Consider the following 24335-nt stretch of genomic DNA (forward strand, 5'->3'; position numbering starts at 1 on the left):
GAAAATGGTACATATCGGTATAAGGTATAGGTAAATATGACGCGGCAGAGGCCGGGCCCGAGCGGCCGGCGTACATACCCGCTATGTACGTAGTTTATTGATTGCTCATGTTATGTGCGAGCTGGCCGCCGAGTACCTAGGCAGCTAGGTAACACGACTCGGTATGTTTATTTTGCAGCGCCGCGTATTATGTAGGTCGGAATAAATTTAGTTTCATTGCGGTATTATGAATTGAGTGTTTCGCTACGTCATGTTTTGCGTTCATATGTTAACAATAAATTTATGAGATTGTGTCAGTCGTAAAAGAAAAGAAAATATTATTTTTATCATATTTCTTTAGTGAGGTACCTTCTCTTATTACGATTAGCCCGATTAGGTTCTAATTACAATCTTTATTGTTCATAGTTTGTTACGTACCATCGGCACATGTTAACTGTACAACTGTGGACCTTATGCCTTTTGTAATAAGGTCCACCGATATACAGTTCATAGGAGTGTCGTTGTTTGTACCAAACATTTTAGGTAGCTTAACCAATTTTTTTTTGCTCCGAGACTCCTTAAGTGTTTTAGCTATACTTTTAATATAAAAAAAATTACACATTGACATTGAATTCGCAACTTTTTTTATCCTTTTCACTTTGTCGTAATAAAACCGATACAGACAGTTAAGCAATATTCGATCGTAAATGCTTATATTTTACGATTCTATTCCTTTCAATGAGAACACATTATCAATGTTTGCTTTATTACCCTTCTACTTATTTTTCAGTAAGTACTTGTAACGCCATCTAGCAGAGAGTAGCTAGTGCTATTTAAAATGACAACTTGTAATCTATTCTCCGCTAGATGGCAGGCACTTTTCTTTGCTATTCTTTCACTAGATGGCAGAGTACAGTAAATTTTTAATGTCAGTAGCAATTAAGAACTTGTAAGATTCGGACCAAGATCAGCCTGCAGCGAATTGAGCTCACGCAGTGCTTTATTTATACGCCATAACATAGAAGTTTCTCATGATGCCATTTTCGTTACATTGTCCACCACTATCGTTCGTTTTTTTTAGTATTAGAAAGAACTTGAAAGAAGATAAGCGATCATGACATGTCCTTTTATTAAAAACGCTTTTTAAAATCAGTAACTATTACTTCTGAAAGCAGAAGAATTTAAATGATCGTATTAGATTAATATTTGTTACATATTCGCCGTACCTTATTTTTAAAATGTGTTTTTCAATTAAAAGACACATCAAAATTGTTTACCTTATTTCTAATGCTAAAAAAAACGAACTTATAAGGTAAACTTATAAGAACTTATACATTTTTCTTGTCTAAACCTTGCTGCTTTTAGCACAGAATAAATAGTACTACCGTACAGAAAGGAAACTTCCTACAAAACCGAAGTTTGACAGCGGTTCAGGGACGACTCATGCTGTCACTTTCTAATATATGGCACTATCCCTTTCGGCTATTTAGGGTTGTCAAAATTCAAGCCATTATCACAGAATAATTAATAGTATTACCGTACAGAAAGGAAACTTCCTACAAAAACGAAGTTTGACAGCGGTTCAGGGTCGAATCATGCTGGCCCTTTCTAATATATGACACTATCCCTGTCGGCTATATAGGGTTGTCAAAATTCAAGCCATTATCTTATCTGTGGTCGTGCACGCAAAGGGACGTCAAGTAGTGTCAACCCTAATAATTCCTTGGAGCAATGCTGAGCCGAGTTTGACCGAAGTCAGGAGTTTCGCACTCCTGCCATTATCTTATTTGTGGTCGTGCACGCAAAGGGACGTCAAGTAGTGTCAACCCTAATAATTGCTCGGAGCTGAACGGAACCGAGTTTGCCCGAAGGGAGGAGTTTCGCACCCCTAATAAAAGTGCAATTTGGACAGGTTATAAATTAGGTAAATAAAACACACAAACCCACTTAGAAATACACTTATAATAAACATTAAATTAATTACATACATATGTAATATACATAGCCATTTGTAAACCATTGCTTGTAAACCTACCTACATATACATATCAATATGACGATGGTAGACGAACTGGAGCGCTTATAAAAATATATAAGTGCGGGACATTTTTGCTTTAACTCAATCAACAATGAGGAGTATATCATGCCATCTTCTTTTCACTTTATTGGGTTAGACAAGGATGACAACCCTGCATTCGCGAGTGAACTAGCGCAAGAAAAGCTTGTATTTTTTATTTCAAATTTTACCTCTAACGCAGTCGTTTTGGTTCATTCTCAACCGTGTCAAGGGAATTTCAATTTTACCGTTTACAAAATAAGATTTGTATTGCTTTAAGTGACAAAACATTAGTTTTTGTACTGACGTCTATATCAAGTGTGTCACTTTCAATGTATGGACACTAATGTTAGACCAAGACAATTCTGCAACGATTTTGATAGCACACGCAGTGTCTGTTATTTATACGTCATAATTTCATAGAAGTTTGTCGTTTAAAATAACACTTGCACTGCGCGTGCTTTCAAAATCGTTGCAGACTTGTCTTGGTCTAACTCTGTTTAATTTTTGATAACTACCGAAAAGGCCCATCTTGGTACTAAAAGTCAGTTATAATAACAATTATAAATATTTATTTAAAACCGAAAGATAATATTTATATTTCACAAGGACGGTTTCAAAATAAGCACAATTTTCATAATTCGAATGAATTAAGCAAGTTCATAGCATTTATTTTGACTGATTTACATCTATTTTTGTCCCAACACTCTCTCTCGAGTAAAATGATGAAATGGCCGCGATTTTTTTTTAATTTTCACGATAAAATGGCCGCGATTTTTTTTTAATTTTCACGATTTATTTTACAATAACAAGACTTAGAGGTTCTAGACTCACTTATCAGTCTCAAATTCAACTTCACAGACGGTACAAGCCACCACAATGAGTTAAAATTACATCCATTTAGAGTCACTGACGATATCTATAAATATCATTGGATATTTGTATAATCGATATCAACCACTTTACGGGGTGTCAATAAGGCGAAATTGCTATAAAGATTCGCTTAGAAATACCCTTTATCGACAATTGATAAAGTGGTATTTTTGAAAACTTTTAATTTATATTACAATGTGTACGTGAAGTCAACTTCAAATTGTGCAAATAAAGATGTTTTTGGCATTCTTGTAGCCGTGATATTTTTGAAGGCAACATTAGCCTGCAATATCAAATAAGGTTGTTTCGAGATGTTATTGCGGGTGATACACATAAACTGCCCTAAGATACCTAGAGGCAGACCAGGCTAACTTTGCACCAACTCGAGAAGCGACAGACTGCCTTATTCGAACTTCAAGATACGTCAAATAATAGATTTGGCCAAACAGCCGGCACGACGCAGCGCCGCGTCCGCGCCGCGCGACCGCGGCACATGCTAACAGGTTACCGACGTCAAACAGACTGCGTCCCGCCGGTATCGCCGCGCGGCCCCTTGCGTCCAGGCGGCGCGTACGCGGCGGCCCGCCGCGTCGCGCAACGTCACATCAGTCGGATCGGACGTTAGGCAGCGAGCGGTGCGTCGCGTTCCCGCGCGCGATGAGGGCGTGTTGAGAGCGTGAGGCCGGCGCGATCCGCGCGCGCCCTGTTTGAACAGGCATCGCGTCGGCATCACGCGGCGCTGCGTCGCGCCGGCTGTTTGGCCGGGGCTTTAGAAACGATATGGATTAGATGTGTCAGTGTCAAAAGTGACGTTTTTGTTTGAGGAAATGTTACATTTGACACTGACATATCTAATCCATATCTTTCCTAGATCTATTGACGTATCGTATAGTTCGAATTGGGCCGAGAGTGAAGGAATGCCACAGCTAACGTCAAATTTGCCAAACCCACATTTTGTCGCTGCTAAATCGGCACAGACGGTCTCCAAGGCATTTTCTGAATCCCAGAGCCTCCATTCCATATATGTGACTTTCCAGCACAGAAGGGTCCTTGTGCTTCAAATGCAATAAGGTGCCTTTTATCTGAAATTCCAACAGAAAGGTTTATTGCATATGAAGTATAAGGAGCCTTCTCTGATGGAAAGCCATATGTACAGTCGCCAACAGATATATCGGAGCGGCCAAGGTGCTCAAAAATATCTGGACACGCACTCTAACGTCTTGACAATAGAGGCGTTTTCAGATATTTATGAGTACCTTGGCCGCTCAGATATATCTGATGGCGACTGTACATATAAATCCAGCACTTTTTAGCAAAGTTGACATTGACACATCTCTATAGGTATATAAATACTAAAAGTATTTTAAATGTACTTGGTACGATAATTTAGAGATATCATGCGTCGCTAGAGTCGGACCAAGCTAACTCTGCATCGCATTTGCAATGACAAAGTGTGACAATGTCACCATTAACGTCAAATTTCTATGAAAATATGACCCTCACTTTGTTCATTCAATGCAAAGTTAGCTTAGGGTTGTATTCCACCTGTCCAATTTGTTAGTCCAATGTGATTGCGTCTCTCTCTCACTAAGCGAAATGTGAGACGCAAATACACATTGGATAGGTGGACTACCTTGGACTCTACATGGAAGTCTCTGGACACTCGACGCTACTTCCAAAGTCCTGTATACCTAATATATAAAATATTAATGTTTTTCACACTGGTCGTTGTCGCCGTTCGATTCCCCGTTTAGTACCGGGGGCACTGGCGCTGCGATTGGAGGCGCTGGTATCACCTGTGGGATAAATTTTACGTGTTAAAATTTGGGGTACTGTGTTTAAGGTGTTTACTGTGTAAGTGTCCAACTTTGCCCCTTCCCGAAAATCTTAAAAATCGAAATTTCGTTATCTGCCTCTATCGCTTAATGCGGATTCAAGATAGGCAAATAGCGAAATTTCGATTTTCGCGGTAGTCCCTCTGATTAGCTTGCATTATGTCCAAGGTGAAGAATTCTTCGCAATGACAATTTTTTTTTTATCAAACATCCAATTTAATTTTATTGGTGTAACTTTGCCCAGATATTATGACTGAAAATAAAAGTTTTTAATTATGTAGTCAGTTGATAAATCTCAATCTTGTGTATACAAGAGTCGTGAAATTTGTTACCGTGGGCAAAGTTGGAGCATGAATTTAAAATTTTGTAGGTTGTAATTAAGTTAACATTTCAGTAGAATATAAAATGCCATGCCATTTTACTGAGCTTCATTGTTAATGCCAAATGTGTGTTTAATTGAAATTTAGAAAAGCGCTATTTAGCGGCAGTGCCAATTGGTAAAGATAATTAAACAATATTAGAATTGATCTTATTTAAGCAACCATGGCATTCGACAACAGAATTATTAAAAGTAAATAGAACACCTGTAAAGTCTAAGAAGAAAAAAATCGTGCCCCGAGTTGAGAAACAAACCATAGTTCGTTTTTTTTAAACAATCTTGATGTGTCTTTTAATTGAAAAACACATTTAAAAAATAAGTTACGACAAATATGTAACAATTATTAATCTAATACGATCATTTATTTAGCGAATAAATATTTTTTTCATTTTTTTTCATTTATATTCTTCTGATTTCATAAGTAATAGTTAGTGATTTTTAAAAAGTGTTTTTCAATTAAAAGACATGTCAAGATCGCTTATCTTCTTTCAAGTTCTTTCTAATGCTAAAAAAAACGAACTATAGATGGCGATATACGGCGGCAAATGTTATGTGGTCACTAAATTCTCTAATCAAAATTTGACACACAGAACTACTGCATAATGTACGGAGCGTCACAGCGACATCTACACCAGCTGTCAAACTCAAGGCATGATTTTTTCTTAGACTTCATATCACTGTTGTTAAGTTTTCTTTGATTCAAATATATATTCAAAAGGGCAGTTTTCTTCCTGACTGGCCAGGAAAAAAACTACCCTTTTAGATCCTAAGAACATTTCTCGCACAAAGTTTGCGCCTCCTCAGTTCGATATTTATAAACCTCATAATTTTGGATTTGGACAAATATTTTAACCTTTTAACCGCCAGCAATTTTTGATCGAGCGTGCTCGTGTCGCCACAGTCAGTAATTGTACCACGCAGAGTTGACCTAGTTACGTAGGTAAAAGGTTGGCATAGTTACGGGAGTTATAAATGTGCTGTAAAAACCAAATCAGATCTTTGTCTTATTTATCAGACTGTGGCGATATGAACTGGATATGTAATGTCTTATATATCAGACTTTGGCGGTTAAAGGGTTAATGAAGAAAGAGTTGCCGTCGGCAACCAGTAATTGCTTAATATCTTGCTTATTGAGCAATAAGCAGTGTTCGGGCGAACTCAGCTATATCTAGATACTAGTCTATAAAAATAAAAACAATGTTTGTACAGTCACACCCGCCACCCCCGTACAAAGTGGTAACTTAACTTTGTGAATTTTCAAGTGGTTCCGCCAAAACGTGATAGTTGATTTTCAACATGCCATGGCGGGTCTAGTCTATCGATATACTATTTTGCTGCGGTGATTATATGGACAAAGTGAACTGGGATCTAGATATTTTATTTACAGGGATAAGAAATTTCCGGCCACGGCGTTCAATACCGGGATCTAGGTGTGCTGATCGAGATTGATTTCTTATTACATAGAATAGTCGTAAAGTATTTTTATAAAATTAAAATTTAATTGTATCACACATATTTTCGCGGCGCACTCGTGCTAAAGCCGCAGAAGGTAACGTGTATTCGCTTAATTTCGAACAGTTGAGAATGTCGGATAATTGAACTCTTATATCAAAGAGTAAAGTAAGTATATTCTTATATGATGGAATTATAGGTGATTTTCGGAATTAGCCGACATTCTGAAGGAGGCGGAATTATCCGAATACATCTTTTAGACTAGACAATGTATTGCATAGAAAAATTGGGACTAACTAAGCCAAAACTAGTAAAATCAAAATTGTTAAAAATATATACATGTAGGTACTTTTTAATATACATCAATATTATTAAAATAAAAAAAAATTTTTACTGTACATCTGGTGCTTCATTACGATATCATGTGCTATAATAAGCACATTAACTACGTCGATAATTTAAAGGGCCATATGTACTGTAAAACATTGTACAGTCAGCGTCGTATAGTAGGTAATAGCATCCAAAGTATACAAATATTTCGATGCACCATACATATTATACGGTGTACCGAACAATTTGAATAATTTGTATGCTACGTACTATATGACGCTGAACTGTACGATACACGTGCGAATAGACAATTCGCAACTTGTGTCGGCTTGAAACATTCCTTTCGGTCGTGTTTTGAAATTCGCCACTCGTTGCGAATTTCCTATTTTACGCACTTGTGTCGTAAATAACTATTTAGATCCCAGCGTCCATATAATTACGCAACAAATCTAAATATGCACTGTCATGCGACACAACATATATCGTACGTGCTCTATATGTCAGTTTTGTCTTCTTCTTCTTCGCCCTGTTAGGAACAAAACTTACATTACAATTACCATTTTGTAATAAATAAATACATTTTATTTTGAGGAATAAAAGTACTTTGTATTAACAAATAAAATATAACAAAAAAAATACAAGACGGTTTAGAGTCGAACCAAAGATACATTGATTGAGTAAGATGCGTAAAATTTAAGACAATTTCGTGCTTCGTATTTGACAGGTAAACGAGATGGCGCTGTACAGCTCCACACATTTTGCGGTAACTCTGAGCATCAAAAGTTGACGGTTGACAATTCAATGACCGCAAAACATATGGCGCAGTACAGCGCACGATAAGAGGCCCATTTTTTTCTTAGATTTTATCTCTCTATTACAATCAATTCTCTTTGGTCGAACGATGCTAACTGCACAGACTGCATATCGGGGTAGATAGCTTCGATGGACTCCACAAGTTACTAATCAACAAGGCATTAGAAAATTACCTTACATTGGTGCGAGATTTCAGTTGTATTTTACTCATTATGATTCTATTCTGCGCCTGTTTCTAGCTAGTTTGGTAATTCCCAGACGACGTAAGACGAGTAGTTTTACCTTTTCAAATGTTTGCACATTGCTTTTCGAATATCAGTACTTCAAAAACGACTTCACTATTAAAATTTGGTTGAACGATGGTAGTCATTTTCAAGGTTTTCGTGCCACGTGCGATATGCCACCGGACGCAGCTTTTATCATCTCTACGATAGAGATATCTATGAAAGAGTCTATGATGATGATAATCCTTCCGGCCGCTTTCGACCATGGCGATCACTTCGACTCCTAGAGTCCATATCTGTATAGTATACCTGCTTTTAGTGTGTATATTTTAGCTCGGTATAAGTTATACTCACAGAAAAGCGCTGGTAGCTTAGCGGTAAGAGCGTGCGACTTTCAATCCGGAGGTCGCGGGTTCAAACCCCGGCTCGTACCAATGAGTTTTTCGGAACTTATGTACGAATTATCATTTGATATTTACCAGTTGCTTTGCGGTGAAGGAAAACATCGTGAGGAAACCGGACTAATCCCAATAAGGCCTAGTTTCCCCTCTGGGTTGGAAGTTCAGATGGCAGTCGCTTTCGTAAAAACTATATTCTGTATCTTTAGGTATTTAAATAAAAGTGAACAATTTGTAAATATTCCGGTAGTTATAACTTGTAACATTTATTAGTTAACCGGCCAAATACAAAACCGCCTGGATCAGTCACTGAACGACCTGACTTTAACCTACATTATTTGTTCATGTAATGTTTTCATCTACCCTCAACTGGCCTAAGGAGCCATTCGAGGGTACATTTTGTTTACTTTTATTTAAATACCTAAAGATACAGAGTATAGTGCGTACGTCAAATGATGAGATTAGTTGTCAAGCGGACCCCAGGCTCCCATGAGCCATGGCAAAATGGCGGGATAACCCGAGGAAGAAGATTTACCCCCTTATTCATAAACCTTAACTAAAGTTGACAAGCCGATAATAACCGTTTGTCCCTTTCCGACGTATTGGTATGATGGAACAACAAACGATTATTATCGGCTTGTCAACTTTAATGGCTCCTCCACACGATGGGCTAGAGCCGGCCACTCCAAGGGACGCAACCATCCGGTAGAACGAGATAGCAATATCACTTGCTCCCTCTAACGCATAAATGCGTCCCTTAGGCCCACTTGCACCATTCCACAAACCCGGGGTTAACCGGTTAAACCTGGAGTTATCATGATTACCAGTACAATTTGACACTGGTTTGACGGTTTAACCGCTTAATCCTGGGTTAGTGGGATGGTGCAAGTGGGCCTTAGGGTCTCCCCTGATATATCGACGCGCATTCGGCAAAAGCCGATAGGAGAAAGCTTTATGTCCACGCAATAAGAGCGAAAAAGTCGTCGTTCGGCTCGGCTCGCATCGGCCGCTAAAGCTTTTTCCTATCGGCTTTTGCCGAATGCGCGTCGATATATCAGGGGAGACCCTTAGAGTGGGCGGCGCTGGCCCATCGTGTAAAAGAGCCATAATAGACGTTTATGTATAAGGGGGTAAGGTAAGTGATACTCACAGAGGGCTTGGGGCGGTGCGTGTCGACGGCGTCTACGGCCAGGGCCACGTGTTCCTCGCGGCAGCCGTACGCCACCGGGGTCAGTTTGATCACCGTGTGCAGGGGCACGTGGAGGTAAGGGAGCTCCTCTGTGTAAAGAAACAGTCACATGACTTTACCCTCTTAGGCCCAAGGTCCTACCTATATTACTTCCTCATTTCAATGAAATTTCTATCTTTATCAATTGGAACAGAGTCAAACAACGCAAAATCAACTCTGTTTCTTACACTGTAGGTTCAAATTACAGTGGCAAATTTTGGATTTTCAATTTGTATGGCGCCTTATAATGTTATATGTGCACTTCAATTTGTAAATAAGTTGTAAACTCATAAATCGATTTGATATGGAGAGAGGGAAGCTGCCAAGCTAAGAGAATCAATAGAGGTGATATCAGGAAACTTCATCTGCAGGAATATAAGAAGCCGGCCATAACTCTGTTTGTTTAGATATTTGTGGCCTGGTTACAAAACATTAGACTTTATTTATTTTAAGACTTGCACTCACAGGCCAATTCAAGTTTTAGTTTTGACGTTTTTGGTTGAAGATATGTTACTTTTGATACTGACAGATCAGTATCCTATTGGAAACAGATCTAATAACTAAAACTCAAATTGGCCTGTTAGTATTGTGATCAAAGTTTTATAAAATTTATTAAAAATTCATCACCATATCAAATTTAAGTTTATGAATCTATAAATAAGTTTCAGCGTGTTCAGAAGATTTGGGGAAGAAAAATCTGACCGTTATCTGTACACATCAATTCTCAAACTGCTAGACCAAATAACACAGAACTTGTGTTTTCCAGGAATTCTACTAGATCATTCACCGGCAGATTTGTCAAGGAAGTACGCCAGTAGACACCGCATGACCGCCTGGTGCGACACGACCAGCACGTTCCCCTGTCTCTCCAGCTCCATTATAACCGGTTCCAGTCTGGCCACTAAGTCCTCGTAGCTTTCTCCCCGGGGGTATCTGTATGCGAACTTGTTCGCGTCCCGCGCGTTGAAGTCTGAAGGGTACTTTTCTTGGATCTCGGCGTAGGTCATCTCTTCGCAGATGCCCTGGGAGATAAATAAATATTATAAGACAATTTTACACAGATGGATCCACAGTAAGCTCAATAAGGTTTGTGTTGTAAATAAATGGATAGTATTGACATTTCTAATTAATTTAAAATTGAGTATTTATCATGTATGGATCCTGATTATTTAAAAAATGTATTTTGATTTACTTATTTCATAAATAATACTATTTACGGAATGATAAACAAATTTACATCCAAATTAGTCTTTTCTATACCTAAAAGTAACAAGTAAAGTAAAACGTTCTCAACTATAAAACAAATCTATATTTTGGGTACAGGCCAGAACCATTATCATGGTCAGTTTTAGGCGACACATGAGACAACCGGAAAAATGCATTTTTTTTCATGTTGTTTTGGTGGCAAACAGGCGCACATTATAACTTTTGGGAACATAATAACTTTTGTTTTTCTACGTGTGTAATGTGTATGACCCATATTTCTATATGACGTCTCACACGCAGGCCGGGATGACCTGGTCGGGGTATCACTATACACTTACAGCATCTATCTCGTTGAGCGCCTTCCACCGCTCCTGCGGCGCCTTGACGTCCTTAACCGTCTGTATGGCGCGTCGCATCCACGACGTGCACACACGCAGGCCGGGCTGACCTGGTCGGGGTATCACTATACACTTACAGCATCTATCTCGTTGAGCGCCTTCCACCGCTCCTGCGGCGCCTTGACGTCCTTAACCGTCTGTATGGCGCGTCGCATCCACGACGTCCACACACGCAGCCCGGGATGACCTGGTCGGGATATCACTATACACTTACAGCATCTATCTCGTTGAGCGCCTTCCACCGTTCCTGCGGCGCCTTGACGTCTTTAACCGTCTGTATGGCGCGTCGCATCCACGACGTCCACACACGCAGGCCTGGTATGGCCTGCGCGTCGATGTAGCGCGCTAGGGCGCTGGCGTACTGCGCGCCGCGGGGAGAGAGCGCGCTGTCGCCGCCGATGCGGCCTACGATGTTGTGCAAGCTTTCGCCGTGCTGGAAATATTAATACATTTTATAGTTAACGAAATTGTGACTTAAAATAACGTGAATAAATATGCCTCGTGTGAGTTTCGTATTAGTGGCTTTAGGACACCAGTCCGCCGCACTACCTCCTGTAGGATATTGATGGCAATATTCGCCGCGCTTCGGTAATTTTCAGTAGCTTTGGTAGTGCGGAGGCTGGAGTTCCAGAGCAGTGAGTTTTAATCTTACTTGAGGTCATGAATTATTATTTCGAGAAATTTTTAATGAGTAGTGAGGTTTAACAAATGTTAATGTTTAAATAAGGTTAACTGGAAGAGATCCCTCAAAGAGATATAAGTTCGCCGTTGTGAAGTACATAGGCAAACTAATTTGATGTTATTTTCGATATGTCTTTTTGTACAAAGACATATTATAAAGAGTTTACTACTACTAATTAACCATCTTACTAGACGAACGATTAAAAATCCTTAATCAAATGCACGGCCATTTGAAGTCCTCTTAGGTTTCATTTAAAGACAAGACTCACCCTTGTCAAATATATGGTCCGTGGCACTATGTGTATATTCATCAGGTAGTAGACTATCCGACTCTGTATGTGTCCTTCGTGTTTGTGCACCACTACCTAAAACAACAAAGCAAATAACTATATTTACAGTAAATATAAGCTTTTCCTTGGAGTGAGATCTTTTATCCGGAATTTTTCGATTTATTGAGGCACAGTACGATTTATCGACCACATACGTACGCGCCAATATAATTTCAACTTTATCAGTAGCTTACTACTTCATCATCTCAGCCATAAGACGTCCACTGCTGAACATAGGCCTCCCCCTTTGGGGGGGGGGGGGGGGGGGTGAATGCTATAATCGCCACGCTTGGCAGACGGGTTGGCGATCGCAGTCGAGTACACTGAATTTGAGGGACGCTGCTGCCCGTCCACCGGTGGTCTTGGACGTAGTTTAAGGACATACCCGGGTCCTTACTACTTAGCTTTTGCTAAAATACGACCCATCACCCATACATCCGTTCACTACCTTTTTTACCTTCTCTCCCGTGTCGTAGATCTTCATGAAGCTGTAGTCGGACTCGAGGTTCTCCTCCAAAGGCTCGTATTTCTCCTTGTAGTGCTCGATCCTCAGTAGGAAGTCGTTCAGCACGTTGTCTGTGTTCTGTATGTTCGTGTAGTCAGGGCTGCTCACTTTCACTTCCTGGGACAAAACGTTTTGGTTACTTTCATTATAAAATTAAATAGTGTTGGCTAAGGGTGGTAAGGGTGGTGGTAGAGAAAGACAGGGGAGACCTTTGCCCAGCAGTGGGACACAGTATAGGCTATTAAAAAAAATAGGGTGGTATTCCATCTGTCCAATGACATTGGACATAGAAATTGGACAGGTGGAATAAGTAACCACCCTTATAAATAAAACAAGAGTAACAACAATAGGTACGTTTAACCACAAAACAGATAAGTACAGAAGTCAATCACATGTATGTACTTTACTTTTCATACCTACGGTCGGCGGTCGCTCTAGGGTTGCGATTGTTGCGAACTATGACTTATGCACAAAAAACTATCGTGGTAGTGGCACTCGTATCCATCGTATCGTATCTCCTATCTAGTTGTTTGATTTATTGTTGAGGATGAAACGGGAAGAATGGAAATATAAATTAATAATGACATTAATAACTCAAATAGCTATTTTCATTTTAATGTCATTGTTATATTACAGATTTGCCACAGAAAATATCTTACGATGATTTCGAGTTTGGCGAAATGCACGATTATTATATTTTAAAGTGTAATAAATTCGCATTCTCATGTACAATGTAATAAATTCGCATATGCATTCTCTCTGAAACCACTGGTAGCTTAAAAAACGACAATTCACCGGTTAATGTTGAATTTAAACAACCGTCCACTGTACAGTTATAATAACTTTTTGTTTTGTTTCTCCATTATTGCACAAAAAAGTTCACAGACGCGTGTCTCAAGCGGATGGCACTCGCGCTCGCACTGGTCCCAACTGGTCCGAGATATCGTGTCCGTGAGCAGTGTCTATGTGTGCGTTGCTCAAGCGCGGTTTGTATGTAGATTGATTTCTGTACCTATCTCTTTTGTGGTTTAACGTAGGTCTCTGTATTGTTTAGAAGCCATTAGATTTCATAATCATAGGATTCGTAGGTATGTTCTCATAATAAATTTAAAAAAAAACCGGGCAAGTGCGAGTCGGACTCGCGCACGAAGGGTTCCGTACCATAATGCAAAAAAAGGCAAAAATAAAAACGGTCACCCATCCAAGTACTGACCCTGCCCGACGTTGCTTAACTTCGGTCAAAAATCACGTTTGTTGTATGGGAGCCCCACTTAAATCTTTATTTTATTCTGTTTTTAGTATTTGTTGTTATAGCGGCAACAGAAATACATGATCTGTGAAAATTTCAACTGTCTAGCTATCACGGTTCGTGAGATACAGCCTGATGGTGACAGACGGACGGACGGACGGACGGACGGACGGACGGACAGCAGAGTCTTAGTAATAGGGTCCCGTTTTACCCTTTGGGTACGGAACCCTAAAAACACAAAAAAGTAAAACGCATAAAAATGCATTTAGTATGCATAATGTAGAAGTTGTTTCAATCATAAATCTGTTTACAAATCCCATTAGTCTTAGAGCGCTAATACGTTGCGCGATACGGGTTTAAAGTACCACAGTTGACACAAATAATTGACCGTAAAATGAACCTTATAGCTACGAGATAAGGTCTACCATTGGTTATTAGCTAGGTGTCAGTACCTACAGTTGTTTACTTGTTTAGTGCAAATCCATATGTAATGTAATGGTGTAAACAAGGTGATTCAAATCAATGTTGTAATGTTGACGTCGCGACTTATCGATACACGGTGCGGAAAATTTCTCGTTCAAAGGCTGATTTAATTATATATTGAGATAGTGCATCTTTTAGCGGCCTGACCAAACACTTCTGAAACAGTTGATAATGTTGATATGATGATAGTTTATCTAACTAATACCTTTAAATGAGCAATTCTTGTTTATTTACTCGTATTTATATTTTATTTATTTATATATTTCGGGGATCTCGGAAACGGCTCTAACGATTTCGATGAGATTTGCTATATGGGGGTTTTCGGGGGCGATAAATCGATCTAGCTAGGTCTTATCTTTGGGAAAACCCGCATTTTTTAGTTTTTATATGTTTTCCGAGCAAAGCTGGGTCTCCCAGATATTTTTCCATAAATTTAATGAATAGTTAATCACAAATGTCCGACCGAAACCGGATTGTTTGCCGAAACCGAAAGGTTCGGGTTTGTTCTAGTTTCGGCCGAAACCGAAACTTCAGCCAAAACATGATTTATATGCCGAAACCGATATCGCTACTAAAAGTAGCCAGCCACACACCCTACGTCATAATATCGTTTGCGCAATATAGGAATTGTGTCGAGCGGTACAGCGCCATCTAGTGGCCCATTCCTGTAACTCACCATAATGTTCTGCTCGATAATGCGTGGGTCGTCGCAGATGGACTCCACGAAGAATAATTTGAAGCCCATCTCGTGTACTACGATGTCGCGGATCATCCGTCGGCGCTCCCGCGTTGAATTCGTCGCGTCGAAAACCTGCGCAACATATACCGTACATTAAAATGTAAGTTATTTTAGCAAGACATGAAAAAAGAAAGAATTGATTTTGAACTGGCCTCATTTTACAGGCTATCTGTTGTAATGAGACTAAACTTGAACTTGCAGTATGTTCAATTTTCCACTGGTATATCCTCCTAGGGCCTGCCATACAAATGAATAATCCAGAATTTGCCACTGAAATTTGAACCTTTAGTGCAGGGAATAGAGTTGATTTTGGTTTTGTTTGAAAATTGAACGAAACAAAACAAATGCGACTCTGTTCCAATTGAATATGATTTAAATTTCATCGAACTGAATAAGTACTATAGGTAGGAGCCTTCACCTTCACTTTGGGCCTTAGAAGGATATCGGGAAATCTCGCTTCTACAGTGTGGTAAACTTACTGCGACAGATTCCTTGACCAGCCACTCACGCTACCTAATTGCCATGGCTGTTTAATCTAATTACCATGGCTTTGTAGTCTGATTGCCATGGTCTTGTTGTCTAAGCCTGGTTGCCTTCTAGTCCGCACCAAAGGATGGACTTACCGCAACCACGCGAGCTTTGACGAACCACTTGCAGACATCCTTCAGTGCACTGTCTTTTCGCCATCGCCTTCTTATCGTCCACGTCAGGATAAACTTACCGTGACTTCCCCCCCTTTTACTATAGTTCGTTTTTTTAGCATTAAAAAGAACTTGAAAGAAGGTAAGCGATCTTGACATGTCTTTTAATTGAAAAACGCTTTGAAAAAATCAGTAACTATTACTTATGAAAGCAGAAGAGTATAAATGATGGCATTAGATTCATAATTGTTACATACTTGCCGTAACTTATTTTTAAAATGTGTTTTTTCAATTAAAAGACACATCAAGATTGTTTACTTTATTTCTAATGCTAAAAAAACGAACTATAGCCACTCGCAGACATCTTTGAATGCATCGAGCGCGCACTGCCAGTGGGGATACACTCCTCACTTCTGGCAAACTCTGCTCCGTTCGGCTCAGCATGGCTCCGAGCAATTATTAGGGTTGGCACCACTTGACGTCATTTTGCGTGCACGACCACAGATAATATAATGGCTTGAATTTTGACAACCCTAAATAGTCGAAAGGGATAGTGCCATATATTGGAAACGGATAGCATGATTCTCTGTATCGCTGTCAAACTTTGGTTTTGTAGGAAGTGTCCTGTACGGTAGTACTATTATTTATTCTGTGGCACACTTACCGCGACCTCCCCCCCTTTTACCAGCCACTCGCAGACATCCTTCAATGCGTCTAGCGCGCACTGCTGTCTAATCGCCATGGCTTCTTTATTGTCTGCTCTGAAGAACTCGTGTGAGGTGTATGCGCTTGTGGCGTGCCGCCGGTATTCGCCCAGGTTGAATACTGGAAACCAGAGAATTTAGTATAGAGGCGCATTGTCAAGGTAAATTTTGTAGTCACAGTAAAATTACTGCCATCTTTCGACTACATGATTAAAATTTTTAGAATGCCATTTAACTTTAATCCTTATTCTTTCACTGATTTAAATTTGTTAAATATCAAAAGGTGTTGCCCTACTCAAGTCTTCTATTTCCTCGTTCTGTAATTGCTGAGGATCGCGACCACATGTAATTTGTCTCCATTTTGTGCGGTCATAAGCCATGTGGACTGCACGGTGCAAACTGCTGCCAGCTGACTGACCTACCACAAGCATGCTTGCAGTTCATTCAAACCAAAATCACATATCTTTCCACGTCATGCATTGGACACCGCATAACAAGGTACTCGAGGGCCTACCGCGAACCACGTTCGACGTGTTGCCTCCCTGTCACACTTACGCTTACGTATGAATTTACAAGTGCGGCAGAGATGCAACACGTCGAACGTGGTTCGCGGTAGGCCCTCTGCCCTCATGTCAAATTTTCACTTTGTCACCAACAGCACAGAAGATCTTTCTGTACATAAAACTGATTCATTATTAAAATCTGTTTCCGATTATCTTAAATTATGAAGTACTGACCCCTTGTATTGATTCCTATCCAGTTGAGATATCGGGAGAGTTTCTTGGAGATGTAGGTCTTCCCCCGCGCCGGGAGCCCCACCATGGCAATCACATGGGGAATGTTCACATAGTTCGCCCTTTCACCTGTAAAGATACAATAAAAGGTTTTGAATACAAATAGATATGTGGCTCACATTATAGACCAATTTTATGGTCAATAAGAACCCCAGAAGAGATACATTTTTGTTTTGTCTATTCTAACAAGTATAAAGTGGTAGTTTATGCCATGCTATGCTGGATTTTGGTAAAATGCAGTATACAACACAAAAAGGGAGTCAGTGGATTATAAAAAGATTTTTTTTATTAGCCACTGTGTGTGTCCCACTAAAAAGTTAAGCAGGATGACTAGAATATTTGGATTGGAAGCATGACGCAGTCAGGATCATAGAATTTTGCAGGTTGCTTGCTGTACTTTATATGTATTCTAATAATGCTATCAGATTAATATGTTTAGTAGAGAGAAATTATATAACCTGTCACGATTAGGAAGTAAACAAATTCATAGTGGACAGGGGCAGATCTAGGTGGATGGCTAAGGGACTTAGCCAAAAAGCATCTAAGTCCCTTCATGAAAAAAATATGTCCCTACATAAACCTACCCTACCCTCATCCCTATGAGGGTAGGGAGGGTTCAAGCCTCCTAAATTAAAATCGTGGATCCCCCACTGGCAACCTGTGTTGTGTAGAATAAAGTGATTACAACTACTACTATCTAATTAGAAATGTTTCTAATAAGATATAAAGAATAAGGCAAATTTTGATATTAAACTGTAATGACCTTTATTGATAAGCGATAATAAATAATAACTTGGTCATATATATGCTAAGACAGCATTTCAATGCAGAAGACAGCCTATTACATTCATTAATATCTATATAAGTACTAAACAATTCCGTCTATTGGATGCTAAATTACATTTTAATTAAGCCATTTAAAATCAAATAACAGCTCTAAATATATCCACTGGGGCCGTAAAGGTTATCAACTCATTATGTGTTTCAACTAGCCACGATAATGTGATATATTATCTCTTTCCAATTTTGCGAGGAATATCAAAGCTGTACGAACCGTCTCCAAAGAACTGCTTATTAAGATATTTCCAGCCTTCTGCGCGGTTATCGTCTGAATCCATAGTGTGTGAATGATTACTTTAACACTTATTTTTATTTAACTCACAATTAATTCAATAAATTTTAATTAAAAACAGTGTTGACGACTACAATCCGGGCTATAAAATCGCGAATTTGATCTAGCTGTCATCTACACTGACGTCACTGACATATGCATTTTTTTATCTATCTATAAAGTGATCTATAACTACAATAGTTACGTTTTACGCAAACAATATTGGTCTGGCTAATAAATATTTTCGTATTTTACTCAACTATTACACTGACACAATGATAAATAAAAATAAATAAAATATAAAACATAAAAAAACTATATTTTTGCTACTAAGAATGATATTTACACTAACTCTGAAGGAGGAAAATAAGCTGTTGGTGGCCGAAAGGAAGATTCTCCGCAAAATCCTCGGCCCAACGCAGAGACCCGATGGCAGCTGGAGAATCCGAAAGAACGCCGAAGTTGAAGAACTAGCTGCTGAACCAAACATCATTGGTGTGACAAAGGCGCAAAGGCTTCGGTGGCTCGGCCATCTTCAGCGAATGGAAGGTGATCGGGCGGTGAAAAGAGCGTTTGAGGGAAAACCGATAGGACGCCGCCCGGTTGGTCGACCTAGGTATCGATGGGCGGATGTGGTGGACGCTGATCTGCGCGAGCTCCGGGTTGAGAACTGGCGAGACACGGCACAAGACCGGGATCAGTGGCGAGCAGTCGTGTTGGAGGCCAAGACACACTTTGGGTCGCTGCGCCAGAGGAGTAAGTAAGTAAGTAAGAATGATATTTAGTGAAAAATTTTCATTTATTTCTTTCAAAAATTTCGTGTCACGAATCAAATATTGATAATACGTTAAACGGAACGGTACGATGTACGTAGAAATATCCTAGATTTCGCTGTCACATCATTGATTTGACACTGGATGCCATCCGATTTTGAAACTTAATGACTAGGTAGTTGAAAAAGAAACTTTTTCATTGATATTCCGTTACATTTAAACCCGTTTCTATACCCTGAGCATTTTAAGCTATACCTACAATTAGATTAGTAAATAGCAACATTAATTTGTTATCACAAGGAGAGCGAGTGGGCCGAGTGCGTCAGATCTTATCAGTCGCCACTTGACTGTTAATATTAACCGGGGGCTTCTCAGATAACCCTACCTTGATGATAACTCACCAACTCGTTACAAGCTGGCCACTCATAATAATTATCCACTTATTTGCATGTTGAGTCGCCAGTTAGCGTTGTTAGGTGTGAGATAAGGGCAAAAGTAGAGTAGGTAGTATTGACCAGAAAAAGGAAAATGCCGGCTCGGCAAGAACCCAGAACCAAGAATTACCAAAGGTTCGTAGTTAAATATCAGTAAATATCACTAAGTAAGTATTATTCTTGCCTATTTTTATGACCTCTTCTTCATTTGCGGCGGCTCCTCCTATCATTGTGTAATTATTGTCAACGTCGTACTACAAGATCTATATAACATATGGCGTTGGTAGAGCTATTTCAATACAAAGTGTGCAACCTTCTAATAAAGCATCATACATTCCCTACATCACGCTTACGAGGTTCCGAGCAAAGAATACAATACTCACTAGGAGGTTCCGAGAGTCAGTTGCAATAACAACTCCTAACCAACGGATTTCGGTCTCTAGTAATACCCACCCGGAGAGAGTACTCTCTCTGCTGTCCTATCTACATCCTACAAACAACATTCTATGTAATTCTAGGGCCAGTTGCACCAACCACATTTGACAGACTGATCAACGTCAGCCGGCGTACTGCCGTACCGTAGTAAAATTAGCACATCCACTCACTTTCATTCACGCCTTGGCACGGCGGCGTCAGTCAACAAACAACATGCGATATGCTTGTTCAGAATCTTAAAAACATTGTAAACTAGTCTCCAGGTCTCCACTATATTTTGACCTTGAGATTAGTAATATTTATGTGTAATGAAAGTCCAGACTTATGCTGGTTTTCTGTGAGGCATCGCTAGGAGTGAAGAAAACATTTCAAATGTTACGTCTGAGTTAGGAATGATCGAGCCCATTTTGGCAAAGATTGGAAATACTAGTCTGGAGACGAGTGACTATAACGTCATACTCTCCTTCCTGCTTGCACTCTTGCAAGAGCAGGAGGTAGCTATTTGCTAGGGTGAGAAAGAGATATAATGTAAGTAGTAAATAGTAATAGTTACATTGGCCAGCTCGACTCGCTTGACTATATAAGCCACCACCAGCCTTTCTTACCAAAAGGAAAGTGGCGACAAAAGTTCAAGTGGCGTTTATTGGGTTTATACTTTATTGTGCACATTGGACCAATTTTAAATTGGACAGGTGGTCCAGGTGGAATACCAACCTTAGCAGTTCAATAATAGCGTTATAGCTGCTACTCCTACTGAAAGATACATAAGACTATCCCGTTCACTTCCCCCACCCATCATGCCTTATCCTGTTAAAATTCTAGATTCATAATACGAGTATAAGTGCAACACGGTGGCACCATCTGTACACAAAACGGGGAAGAAGAAGTTGAGATTGACAGTCTATTTTTTATGTGTCTTGCCTGACTTACGAACCCGATCGAGCCCTTTGTGACAAAGACTGGGAATGCGAATATACTGTAACATGTATCATGTATCAAATATAATGAATAGAGTGTACTTACGTAATTAAATAACGTACTTAATGAAGCGTGAGACTCTGATAGTCACAATCGGCCATTTTTAGACGGATGTTGGCACGATTGGCCCGCATTTAAAAGATTTTTCAATCTGAGGATATTACGTCTATATAATTATAAATGAAAAAACGTAAACGTTAAAAACATAACAGTTTTATAACTTAAACGTTATAAAACTAGGCAGAATATCCAAGTTTCGGTCCGGTTCTATTAGATAATGATCTTTAAGAATAGAGCGATAAGTAGTATTTTTCAGTGGACTGACAATAGTTACAATGCTTTAATGAAGATCCATTTATCAGCTTCTTTTTAGCTCGCTAAAGCGATACCAAAACACGACATTTTGCGGTCTAGTATCACGAACGAATGGATTAAATTGCGATTGTTTATATGAAAATGAACGACTGGACTCGAAAATAATATTCTTTCCTCCTTGTTTACGTCATTATCAACGGCTCTACTTAGCGTAATTGTTTGCCGATAGAGCGGTTCAGGCATTATCATTATTAATGTTTGACTTTATACAGTGTGTGTCTGACCATGGGGCTTTAAATCCAGGGCTTGAATCTACTCGCTAAGCTGAGCTACTCTTACTAATGGCACCAACCCCGAAATCCGAAAAAAAATCTTTACTTTTTATACATTTCGGCTGATTTGATGTCGACGTTTTCTATGGAAAGGCAAAAAAAAATTTCCCCGATTTGAGGGTTGGTCCCATAGTAAAACTAGCTCAATTTAGCGAGTAAAATCAAGCCCTGGATTTAAAGCCCCATGGTCAGCCACACCATGTATAATAACTACGAGTAAGTACTTTTACAATATTCATTTCAAGTTAATGTGTGCAACTATAATACATATCGGGTTATTCCCACTAGTTACCACCAAGTTCATACCAGTGGTAACTAATTTTTTTAATTTTTTTCCCAGTAGTTAAAAGGTGGGAAAAAAAATCCCACTAGTTACCACCAACTCGGCTTGTTATCGGCTTTTTGTATTTTACTTTTATATTCATGTTATAAATGACCTAGCCTAAGAAGAAAAATAAATAAAAGAATACAATCTTGATAAATATAAATATCCAAAGCATATCAACCGTGATACAGAAAATACTCTAGGTCAACAATTTAATTAATTAACATACCTGATCTAGCGTTAGAATATAAGTGGTAGCTTAGGGTCGTAAAATATAAGTACATTTGTTCAGGTCATGTTTGTGCCCAACTATAAGGTTACCAACGCTTTAGAGCTCAAGGCGTGGCTATGTTTGATGACTTTGAACTACATAATACAGAACTACATAAATACATAACTAAAGAAAATCTCGAGCTAATAATATTATTCCCACATAGCCGCCCCCCCCCCCCCCCACCTTTTACTAATACCTACTAATTACATCCAATGAAATTTAAATCATTACTGATTTGGAATAGAGTTGCTTTTGTTTTGGATCGTTAAAATTTAAAACGAAACAAATTCAATGTTATGAAACCTTTGATGGAGGTGGTAGTTGTATGAACTATGAACTAATCTTATTTAAGTAAGGTTTTCATGAATACGAGTATATGAAAATGTATTAAGCAAAAACGTAAAAGGCTCTCACAATAAGAATCCAATTCAATTTATTACCACCACCGTTACGAGTTAAATTACCTTCTTTTAATGTATACTGTGCCTACTGTAAACACACGTGTAGGTATTTATAAAGGATAAAGCTACATTTGAGTTTATTGAAATGGCTATTTGAATGGAATTACCTTATCACAAAGATATAAGTTTTATTATCGTCAATCAAAACTCAAATGTGTTATTGTCGCTACGGTACCTACTTTAGGTACATAATGTTCTAATCATTGTTGTGGAAAGGGTTCCAAAACAGGTTCAGATGACAGGAGACACGTGTACGAGTAACTCACAATGGGCCAGTGAATTAACGAGAATTAGCGTACAATAGAGAGTCGATAATCTTTGTTTTTTTAGCATTAAAAATAAGGCAAACAATCTTGATGTGTCTTTTTATTGAAAAACACGTTTAAAAATAAGTCACGGCAAATATGTAACAATAAAATTATGAATCTAATACGGCCATAATTTATATTCTTCTGCTTTCATAAGTAATAGTTACTGATTTTTATAAAGCGTATTTCAATTAAAAGACATGTCAAGATCGTTTACCTTCTTGCAAGTTCTTTCTAATGCTAAAAAAACTAACTAACGGCTGACGTTGGTGTAACTGGTAAACGAAAACATACAATATAATTCATCTAAGCTCTGTTCACTCCACTAACATTGCAAAGACAAAACCTAAAAAACCATACTTTATCGCTGTAAACGTAGTGGGATCAAACACATTTTTTAGGGTTCCGTACCCAAATGGTAAAACGGGACCCTATTATTAGGGTTCCGTACCCAAAGGGTAAAACGGGACCCTATTACTAAGACTTCGCTGTCCGTCCGTCCGTCCGTCCGTCCGTCCGTCCGTCCGTCCGTCCGTCCGTCTGTCACCAGGCTGTATCTCACGAACCGTGATAGCTAGACAGTTGAAATTTTCACAGATGATGTATTTCTGTTGCCGCTATAACAACAAATACTAAAAACAGAATAAAATAAAGCTTTAAATGGAGCTCCCATACAACAAACGTGATTTTTGACCAAAGTTAAGCAACGTCGGGAGTGGTCAGTACTTGGATGGGTGACCGTTTCTTTTTTGCTTTTTTTTGTTTTTTTTTGCATTATGGTACGGAACCCTTCGTGCGCGAGTCCGACTCGCACTTGCCCGGTTTTTCAAGAGATCACTTCCGTGGACAACACAATAAAAACTAACGACCTGGGTTCATATACATCATTCATTCATTCATTCATCAATTCATCAGGGTTTCCTTATCGCTTGTGAGTTAGTGCAAGTGCAAATTAGCAAATAGAAGAAGATGATGATGATGGGTAAGGGCCATAGAATATTAAGCACTCTGCTACAGCATCTATGAATGCATCATTAGCGGACGCAGACACCCACACGGTCTGTTCGTTCAACTAATGCAATCTTGTTTCGGTCGGTACGTAATGACTACTTAATGACAATTTACCATTTGCAGTGGAAAGTGGTTATAACTACTTATTCAGCGCAACCGACTTGCACTAAATTATTTTAATGGTTAGTAAAGTGGTTGTTTTGCTTGATTAAGTTGGTGGTACTGGTGTTCGACGCGGTCTCAGTACATGTCATCTTGAAACTTAAGTCTTTGTCAATAAAG

General features: G+C 39.1%; 1 protein-coding gene across 4 annotated transcripts in view; it reads right to left on the reverse strand.

The window, feature by feature from the left end:
• Window positions 1-3675: 3675 nt before the first annotated feature.
• The window catches only part of LOC134669957 (6-phosphofructo-2-kinase/fructose-2,6-bisphosphatase), a 35562-nt gene continuing 14902 nt past the window's right edge, over window positions 3676-24335 (reverse strand). Inside the window, exons 1-10 of one of the 4 annotated variants that reach the window (XM_063527596.1) lie at window positions 18351-18510; window positions 17240-17365; window positions 16463-16623; window positions 15095-15229; window positions 12630-12803; window positions 12122-12217; window positions 11386-11604; window positions 10355-10589; window positions 9490-9617; window positions 3676-4704 (exon numbers count right to left, since the gene is read on the reverse strand). In XM_063527596.1, coding sequence (XP_063383666.1) covers window positions 4615-4704; window positions 9490-9617; window positions 10355-10589; window positions 11386-11604; window positions 12122-12217; window positions 12630-12803; window positions 15095-15229; window positions 16463-16623; window positions 17240-17365; window positions 18351-18414 — 1428 coding nt within the window. In that variant the 5' untranslated portion in view covers window positions 18415-18510 and the 3' untranslated portion in view covers window positions 3676-4614. Of the gene's footprint in view, window positions 4705-7382; window positions 7431-9489; window positions 9618-10354; window positions 10590-11385; window positions 11605-12121; window positions 12218-12629; window positions 12804-15094; window positions 15230-16462; window positions 16624-17239; window positions 17366-18350; window positions 18511-24335 lie in introns of those variants that run through there. The other 3 variants (XM_063527593.1, XM_063527594.1, XM_063527595.1) reach the window with 3 other exon arrangements.

Source organism: Cydia fagiglandana, chromosome 13 (genome assembly GCF_963556715.1).
Source record: "Cydia fagiglandana chromosome 13, ilCydFagi1.1, whole genome shotgun sequence".
In the NCBI taxonomy this organism is placed as follows: Eukaryota; Metazoa; Arthropoda; class Insecta; order Lepidoptera; family Tortricidae; genus Cydia; species Cydia fagiglandana.